This window comes from Gorilla gorilla, chromosome 5, assembly GCF_029281585.2.
Source record: "Gorilla gorilla gorilla isolate KB3781 chromosome 5, NHGRI_mGorGor1-v2.1_pri, whole genome shotgun sequence".
Classification (NCBI taxonomy): Eukaryota; Metazoa; Chordata; class Mammalia; order Primates; family Hominidae; genus Gorilla; species Gorilla gorilla.
This window is the reverse complement of record NC_073229.2, coordinates 87,560,297-87,570,316: the sequence shown is the minus strand read 5'-3', so window position 1 is coordinate 87,570,316 and position 10,020 is coordinate 87,560,297. Positions and strand designations below refer to the sequence as shown.

The following is a 10,020-nucleotide window of genomic DNA, read 5'->3' as shown; positions in this document are numbered from 1 at the left end:
TTCCTATAATTCTCAGAATCAATTCCAAATTCAACAACAAACAAGTAAAGAAGCCACAATATCTGGTTTCTAATCGCCTCTGTGACCTCATTTCTACCTACATGGCCTTCCCTTATTCTCTTTAACTGTCCGTCTTGCTTTTGTGTAAACATATTAAGCATTTTCCTGCCCGCAGGCCTTTGCACTGCTGTTCTTTTCACCTTTGATACTCTTTCCTAAAATACTCACATTAATTTGTATCCCTGTTCAGAGAAGACTTCCCTGGCCACTGCCTCCAAAACAGCCCTTGCTGTTTTTCCTTATTATGTATTTTGGGATATTTTGTCTTAAAATCACTTATCACTAATTGATATTAATTAATTCAAATTTCTTTCCTAAAATACAAAGTATATAACGGAGAAACTTTGCCTATCTTGTTGACCAGCTCATTTCCAACAATTACAACAGTCACTGGGACTTAGATATTGATCAATAAACATTTGTTGAGTGAAGACATAGAAGGCTATACAATGTCCACATGAAAGCAGATGACCATATTCTCATAAAGCTCTAATTCAGAAGATCTTATTTGCATATTTTTCCTCAAATATAGATTCAGAAAGAAAATAATTTTTTAAGTCATGATGTTTCATAGAAATTACTATATCATCTTGGTACCTATTAAGTTTTTGTTTGTTTGTTTGTTTGTTTGTTTTTGAGACGGAGTCTCGCACTGTTGCCCAGCCTGGAGTGCAGTGGCACAATCTCGGCTCACTGCAAGCTCCGCCTCCCAGGTTCACGCCATTCTCCTGCCTCAGCCTCCCCAGTAGCTGGGACTACAGACGCCCGCCACCAAGGCCAGCTAATTTTTTTGTATTTTTAGTAGGCACGGGGTTTCACCGTGTTAGCAAGGATGGTCTTGATCTCCTGACCTCGTGATCCGCCCACCTGGGCCTCCCAAAGTGCTGGGATTACAGGCGTGAGCCACCACGCCTGGCCCCTTCTCTTTTTTCTTAATTTACATGGGATCCTGTTGACCCTGTGTTTTTGTTTGCTGTGGATATTTTTCCATTTAATATTTAAGTTTTTATACACAGACACTTTATAGTTCTTTTGTTCTTTTATTTTTAGTTGACGCATATTAATTGTACATATTTATGGAATATATAGTAATATTTCAATGCATGTATACATTGTGTAGTGATAAAATCAGGGTAATTAGCATAACATTGAAGATATCTTTTTTGTGTTCTGAACATTAAAATTCTCTTTTAGCTTTTAAAAAGTTTGTATCAAATTAAGCATTACAAGTGCAATTTTGTTACATGACTATATGGCAGAGTGATGAAATCTGGGATTTTAGTATATCCATCACTCCAATAACAGACATTGTACCCGCAAGTAATTTCTCATTATTTACCCCCCCCGCATGTCCTCCCCCACCCTTTTAAGTCTCCAGTTTTTATTTTTCTCCACTCTATGTCCATATGTACACATTATTTAGCTCCCACTTGTAACTGAGAACATGTGGGTATTTGTCTTTCTGTGTCTGGGTTGTTTCACGTTGGAAAATGACCTCCAGTTCCATCCACATTGCTACAAAACACCTGATTTAATTCTTTTTATGGCTGACTAGTATTCCATTGTGTATATATACCATCATTTTCTTGATCCAGCCTTCACTGACAGGTGGATTCCACATCTTTGCTATTGTGAACGGTGCTGTGATAAACATATAAATACATGTATCTTTTTGATATAATGATTTATTTTCCTCTGGCTGTATACCCAGTAGTGGGACTGCTGAATTGAATGGTAGTTCTATTTTTAGTTCTTTGAGAAATCTCCATACTGTTTTCCATAGAGGTTGTCCTAGTTTACATTCCTACCAGAAGCATATAAGGGTTCCCTTTTCTCTGCATCCTTGCCAATATCTGTTATTTTTTGTCTTTTTAATGATAGCCATTCTAACTAATGTAAGATAATATCTCATTGCAGTTTTAATTGGCCTTTCTCTGATGATTAGTGACATTGAGCAGCTTTTCATATGTTTCTTGGCCATTTGTATGACTTCTTTTGAAAAAAATGCCTATTCATGCCCCTTGTCCACTTTTTTTGATGGGGTTATATTTTTTATTGTTGTTGAGTTGTTTGAGGTCCTTGTAAAATTTTAAATATTAGTTCCCTGTTGGATGCATTGTGTGAAAACATTTTTTCTCATTCTGCAGGTTATCTGTTCACTCTGTCAATTGTTTCCTTTTCTATGCAGAAGCTCCTTAGTTTAATTCAATTCCATTTGTCTATTTTTGTTTTTGTTTCTTGTGCTTTTGAGATCATACTCATAAAAATCTTTGCCTATACCAATGTCCTGAGGCATTTACTGTGTTTTCTTCTAGTAGTTTTATACCTTGGGGTCTTATGCTTAAGTCTGTAATCAATTTTGAGTTGATTTCTGTATATGGTGAGACATACGAGTCTAGTTTTATTTTTCTTCATATGAATATCTAGTTTTCCCTGCGCTATTTATTGAAGATAGCATTCTTTCTCTAACGTTTGGTATCTCTGTCAAAAATCAGCTAGATGTAAATATGTGAATATATCTCTTTCTTCTCTATTCTGTTCCATTGGTCTATGTGTCTGTTTTCATACCAATGCCATGCTGCTTTAAGTTACTATAGATAGCTTCATAGTACAATTTAAAGTCAGAGAGTATGATGCTTCCAGCTTTGTTCTTTTTACTTAGGATTGCTTTGGCTATTCAGAATCTTTTGTGATTCCATATAAATTTAGAATTGTTTTTCCTATCTCTCTGAAAAATATCATTGGTCTTTTGATAGAGATTTCTTTGAATCTGTAGATTGCTTTGAATAGCATGGTCATTCATAAAGTTTGAATATTTGACCCTGCCCAAATCTCATGTTAAATTGCAATCCCCAGTGCTGGAGGTGTGGCCTGGGGGGAGGAATTTGGGTCATGGAGATGGATCCCTCATCACTTTCTGCTGGTGTCACAGTAGTTGGTGGGTTCCTGTGAGATCTGGTTATTTTAAAGTGTGTGTCCCCTACCCATCCCCTCCCTGGCTCTCTCTCTTTGTTGCTCCTGCTTTTGTCATGTGATGTGCCTCCTCCCTCTTCGTCTTCTGTTATGACTGTAAACTATCTGAGGCATTCTTAGAAGCCAAGCAGATGCCAGCACCATGCTTCCTCTAAAGCCTGCAGAACTGAGAACCAATTAAACCTACTTTCTTTATGAAATACCCAGTCTCAGGTATTTCTTTATAGCAATGCAGAATGGTTTAATACAGTCATTTAAATAATATTAATTCTTCTGCTCCATAACCATGGGATGTCTTTCCCTTCATTTGTGTCCTCTTCAATGTCTTGTATCAGTGTTTTGTAGTTTTCCTTGCAGATTTTTCACCTCCTTGGTTAAATTTATTTCTATGTATTTCTTTTGTGTGGCTATTGTGACTGGGATTGCATTTTTAATTTCTTTTTCAAATAGTTCATTATTGGTGTATGGAAACAATGCTAAATTTTGTATGTTGATTTTTTTACTCTACAATTTCACTGAATTTGTTCATCAGCTCTAAGAGATTTTGTGGTGGAGTCTTTAGGTTTTTCTATATATAAGATTATGTCTTCTGCAAAGAGGGTCAATTTGACTTCCTTTTTTCTAATTTTAATGCTCTTTATTTCTCTCTCGTTCCTAATTGCTCTTGTTGGCACTTCCAGGACAATGGTGAATAACAATGGTGAAAGTGGGCATCCTGTCTTATCACAGTTCTTAGAGGAAAGGGTTTCAGCTTTTGCCCATTTCATACGATTTCAGGTGTGGGTTTGTCATTTATGACCTCCATTATGTTAAAGTATTTTTTTAATGCCAAATTTGTTGAGACTTTTTATCATGAAGTGATGTTCAATTTTATCAAATTAATTTCTGCATCTATTGAGATACTTATATAGATTTTGTACTTGATATTGTTGATTGATATAGCACATTTATTGATTTACATATGTTGAAACATCCTTGCATGCCTGGGATAAATCCCACTTGATCATAGTGTATTATTTTTTGATATGTTGTTGTATTCAGTTTGCTAGTCTTTTGGGGAGAACTTTTGCATCTAGGTTCATCAATGATAGTTGCCTGTGGATTTTTTTATGTTCTTGTCTAGTTTTGGTGTCAGGGTAATGCTGGCCTCATAGAATGAGTAAGGAAGAATTTCCTCCTCTTCAATGTTTTGTAATAGCTTGAGAAGAATTGGTGTTAGTTCTTTTCTTTTTTTATATATTTTTTTAAATTTTATTATTATTATACTTTAAGTTTTAGGGTACATGTGCACAACGTGCAGGTTTGTTACATATGTATACATGTGCCATGTTGGTGTGCTGCACCCATTAACTCGTCATTTAGCATTAGGTATATCTCCTAATGCTATCCCTCCCCTTCCCCCCACCCCACAACAGTCCGCGGTGTGCGATGTTCCCCTTCCTGTGTCCATGTGTTCTCATCGTTCAATTCCCACCTATGAGTGAGAACATGCAGTGTTTGGTTTTTTGTCCTTGCGATAGTTTGCTGAGAATGATGGTTTCTAGCTTCATCCATGTCCCTACAAAGGACATGAACTCATCCTTTTTATGGCTGCATTGTATTCCATGGTGTCTATGTGCCACATTTTGTTAATCCAGTCTATCATTGTTGGACATTTGGGTTGCGAACTAGAAATACCATTTGACCCAGCCATCCCATTACTGGGTATATACCCAAAGGATTATAAATCATGCTGCTATAAAGACACATGCACACATATGTTTATTGCGGCACTATTCACAATAGCAAAGACTTGGTGTTAGTTCTTTCCTAAAAGTATGATCAATTTCAGCAGTAAAGCCACCTGGTCCTGGGCTTTTCTTTGTTGCGAAAAGCAGTTATCTAACATCAGGAATCATCTGACATTTATATAACTTTTTGGTGTGAGTTGAAAGTGACTACAGAATATGGAACTTTGTAACAACCACCACCCACATCTGAAAGAAGACTTAAGTGTTCTGCAAATTAGATGTAATCTTTAACAAATATTAGAACACTAAAGCAGGGATGCCTATTAGGTATGTCTTTATTGTTAGGAAATAGACATGTATTAGTATTTTAAAATCATTTTGAAATATTATTTTCTTACAAATAAAAATGATTCATATAGTATAACTTGGTTTTAACTCTACATTTATAAACGTATCTCTCTGGTCCATTTATACTTATTTATACATTATCACAATTTTCATTCACAGTTTCTTCATGTGAAAGCTATTTTATAGGATATGGTAGAAATAGCCTTTTCATGTCAAACTAAAACATATAAAGATCATTCCTACTGCAAGCCAATGCAAACTAAAATAATTTGCAAATCACAAGAATATGTTTTCAAATTTTCTGTTGCAGATACTGCATTTTACATTAGCTTCCAACTAAATTTGACTTTTAGAGCAGAAAAGTTTTATAATTTGTAATGTGACTTCTTTTTTATATCCACATTAATTACCATACAGTACAAATTCTTCATTGGAAAACTATATTCTCAAAAGTAAGAATAGTATTTTGACTTAAAATTAAAGGAATTAAGAATAAATTTGGGCATGCAACTGTGCATATCTCAAATTGAAAGGATTGAGTCCATTTTGAAATATGGGTAAAATTTACTATGGAGATTTAATTTTCAAGTAAAATATTTTATTTGAGCTATCCAATATGTCTATGAAAATGCAAATGGATCTCAAAACAAACTTTACAATTTCTCTTAGGAACAAAGAAACTGAGCTTAATTTAATTACTGTAATTGTCATTTGCAGACCTGCTCCATTGGGCTTCTTTGTGGTGATGAAATAAGGAGAATTACCTGTTTAACTCCCATCTTTCAAAGAACAGATCCCATTTCCACACAGACATATACAGTTCCCCCTTCTGAGACTTTGGTCAGCAGCTTTCCATCTATAAAGGCTACTAGAATACCAGCCATAATGGACACTTACCCAGTTGATCAAGGTAAGCAGAAGTGGGTAAGATATTAAGAAGTTTGAGTTTGAAAAAGTTGTGTGGTAAAAGCATATTTTCTGCATTATTAAAATCTTTTTTTCTGAGATACATGATTTTTAGGGGTGTAAAATTAAGCATTATTGGTTATGACTCCTGTTTTAAGTTTTGTTTTAAGCAATGTTGTTTGCTAATACTATTTCTGGATCAGTAAAAAAATGTAAATTAACAGTTTTTATTCCACTGTGTAAATTTGAATAGACAACTGGACCTCAATCCCAGCACATTTTGTTTTAAAAGGGCCTTGTGCTACTTGCATCAATGTGTCTTTACTTCATATTCTCTGAGTCATTAAGGTAAATTTATATTCCTATCAAATTATTTGACTAACACTCAGATAAAAGATATGTGCTTATTTTCCTATTGTGAATTATTTTAACAACTTCAGGCTGTTTTTTACATGTCCAATTCTTTAACTTTCTAAATCAAGTGATGTCATATTATAAACAGTACATTGTATATTAAATTCCAAATTTACTCTTCATGTAGCCAATGCCACTTCGGATAATCAGAGTAAGAATTGTAGCCCTTAGCAAGGAATTCTTGAAGAAAAAATAATTTTGAAGGCTATTGGGTATTCTAAGTAGAAATGTACCTTGTCTATTTTTCATCTATGTAATTTCTATTCTTTTAAAAAATTAAATTGAAATATAGTGTTATCTAATATAAACAGAACATTTTGCCTATTGAGGAAGTAAAACAGTATTTCTAACATTTCTAACCCGATGGGTCAAACATTCATTGGTTGTGTCAATGACAAAGAGTTGTAATTTTTCATGTGTTCTTATTCAAAGGAGTCATTTACTTGGGAATATGTCAATTCTATGTAATGCCATTTGTTCTGACTTTAGCCCTCCCATGGAGTGTAAATAATAGGAATCTTTGCATTTATGCAGTTTGTGAAATCATTAAACTCCTCATGTACTTTTATTAGAAATATGATTTACAGAACCATATTTGTCTACATATAATGGATGTAAGGTGGCAGTGCAATTTGCCTGAGATTTATCGCAGTGCCAAAGTGGTTCGTTTCTGATTCATTTTTCTAATCCTTTTGGCTTTTTTCCTTTTTGTAGGTCCAAAACAGACAGGCATTGTCAAGCATGACATTCTCCCAACCACTGGTTTGGCAACATTAAGAATTAGCACACCCTTGGAAAACTACTTACTCGAAGAACTGATTGTCACTAGAGAGCTTTCAGCAAAACACAGTCTTCTTTCTTCCGCAGATGTTTCCTCTTCTCGATTCCTGAATTTTGGTATTCATGACCCAGCACAAATTGTCCAGGACAAAACATCGGTATCACATATGCCCATTCGAACTTCAGCAGCCACACTAGGTTTCTTTTTTCCTGATAGGAGAGCAAGGACCCCATTTATCATGTCTTCCTTAATGTCAGATTTTATTTTTCCTACACAATCTTTATTATTTGAGAACTATCAGACTGTTGCTTCATCTGCTACCCCAACGACTTCAGTAATTAGAAGCATTCCAGGGGCTGATATTGAGCTAAACAGGCAGTCATTACTCTCCCGTGGATTCCTGCTTACAGCTGCCTCCATAAGTGCAACTCCAGTTGTCTCTAGGGGGGCTCAAGAGGATATTGAAGAATATTCAGCTGATTCTTTAATTTCAAGAAGAGAGCACTGGAGATTGCTCAGCCCCTCGATGTCTCCCATTTTTCCTGCTAAGATAATTATATCTAAACAGGTAACCATCTTAAACTCATCAGCTCTGCACCGGTTCGGTACAAAAGCCTTCAATCCCAGTGAATATCAGGCTATTACTGAAGCTTCAAGCAACCAGAGACTCACAAACATCAAATCACAGGCTGCTGATTCTTTAAGAGAATTAAGCCAAACATGTGCCACATGTTCTATGACTGAAATAAAATCCTCTCGTGAATTCTCAGATCAAATTTTGCATAGCAAACAGTTCCACTTTTATGAGACATTCTGGATGAACTCAGCGATATTAGCCAGCTGGTATGCACTAATGGGAGCTCAAACTATCACTTCTGGGCATTCATTTTCTTCTGCTACTGAAATAACACCATCAGTGGCATTCACAGAAGTGCCATCTTTATTTCCTTCTAAAAAGAGTGCAAAAAGAACAATTTTATCCTCATCCTTGGAAGAATCCATTACCCTATCAAGTAATTTGGATGTTAATTTATGTTTGGATAAGACTTGTTTATCCATTGTCCCTTCACAAACTATCTCTTCAGACTTGATGAATTCTGATTTGACTTCAAAAATGACTACTGATGAACTGTCGGTATCAGAAAACATTTTAAAACTATTGAAAATAAGACAATATGGCATAACTATGGGCCCCACTGAGGTACTAAATCAAGAGAGCTTATTGGACATGGAAAAAAGTAAAGGATCTCATACACTGTTCAAACTTCACCCAAGTGATAGTTCTCTGGATTTTGAGTTAAACTTACAAATTTATCCGGATGTTACTTTAAAGACATATTCAGAAATTACACATGCAAATGACGTCAAAAATAATCTGCCACCATTGACAGGCTCAGTGCCTGATTTTTCAGAAGTCACCACCAATGTTGCATTTTATACAGTTTCAGCAACTCCAGCACTTTCAATACAGACGTCTTCCTCCATGTCTGTAATTAGGCCAGATTGGCCACATTTTACGGATTATATGACCTCTCTTAAAAAAGAGGTCAAGACTTCTTCAGAATGGTCCAAATGGGAACTTCAGCCTAGTGTGCAATATCAGGAATTCCCCACTGCAAGCCGGCATCTTCCCTTCACTAGATCTCTTACTTTGTCTTCACTGGAATCCATTCTGGCACCTCAACGGCTGATGATTTCTGGTGAGTTTCTCAGTTTCTGTTCAGTAAACTTTTAGAAATGAGTTTCTTTTCTACAGAGAAGAAAGAGCCTGTCATGGTCACCGGGTGCTCTAAACACCCTCATTGTAATCAGGGCAGCAGCCAGTTCAATGGAGAAGGCACCTGCTGTTGTACCTGACACAGATGGTTATTCTTTATGCACTGCCACAAAGGCTACCAGATCAATACAGTAGTAGGTTGGAGACAGCTATACTGCTGGCAAGCAATCAGAAACTGAACTAGTTCAATTGATTATGTCAGATCTCTCAAAGTTTAGAAATAACTTTCATTATTCTCATTTCTTGAAATAGCTTCTTTGTCAGGTTGAACACAATATAACATACTCTTTCTAATGGTATCTTCAGTGGTAGCATTTTTTTTAATATGGGAAAGAGGAAATCACTGGAATTTTCTTGAGATTTCCTATCCTCTATGGCATGGTATATCATTTTTAAATTTAAAGTTTTTTGTTTCATTTTATATAATTCAGAATATAAGTTAATTTCATGTATTTTATTTAACAAAAGCACTATGCAAAAATTGAAGGAGATAATATCTGTGAATTTGAATTCAGAGCCATGATATATTAATGACAAGCCAGTTTTCTCAGATAACAGTTCTTACTTTAAAGCATATTTGAAATCACTAATCTCCCCTTGTAATTGCTATCAAATTGGTAAGGATGTAAAAAAGGAAAAAGGTTAAAGAATTGTGTTTACCAGAAAGAGAAGATTTTTCATTATTTTAAGAAGTTCTATCTTGTGGAATTTTCAAGTGTTACTTTGTGGCAGTGAAGTTAATTTTCCTTTGACAATAAACTTATAGTGGTTTGTGTCTGTGTATATATGGTTGTGTGTTTTTGCTTCATATATTACCCCAACGTTTAAAAGGTTTTAGGTGTGTAATTTATGGCTGAAAATTCAGTAACATGAAAGAACAAGTCATTCTATTTGGTATGTTCAATATGATATAATTTTGTCTACAAAATTTCTTAAAACCATGATAAAATTAATTACAAATTTAAATGTGGTATTCTCCTTCTACTTTTACAGGCTGATAGCTTGTGGTTTAGCTGTTATAACTCACATAC

General features: G+C 35.1%; 1 protein-coding gene across 1 annotated transcript; it reads left to right on the top strand.

The window, feature by feature from the left end:
- The first annotated feature begins 5,867 nt into the window (after positions 1-5,867).
- Positions 5,868-9,722, top strand: LOC129534171 (protein eyes shut homolog). The gene is made up of 2 exons (XM_055390337.2): positions 5,868-6,021; positions 7,146-9,722. The coding sequence occupies exons 1-2, from the start codon at positions 5,997-5,999 to the stop codon at positions 8,945-8,947; spliced, it is 1,827 nt and encodes a 608-aa protein (XP_055246312.1). The 5' UTR covers positions 5,868-5,996; the 3' UTR covers positions 8,948-9,722.
- The last annotated feature ends 298 nt before the right edge of the window (positions 9,723-10,020 follow it).

Bases quoted from the DNA above. Each gene is read 5' to 3' on its own strand.
- LOC129534171 (XM_055390337.2), top strand. From the start codon at position 5,997: ATGGACACTTACCCAGTTGATCAAG. The intron at 6,022-7,145 runs GTAAGCAGAAGT...TCCTTTTTGTAG, and splicing joins CACTTACCCAGTTGATCAAG to GTCCAAAACAGACAGGCATT.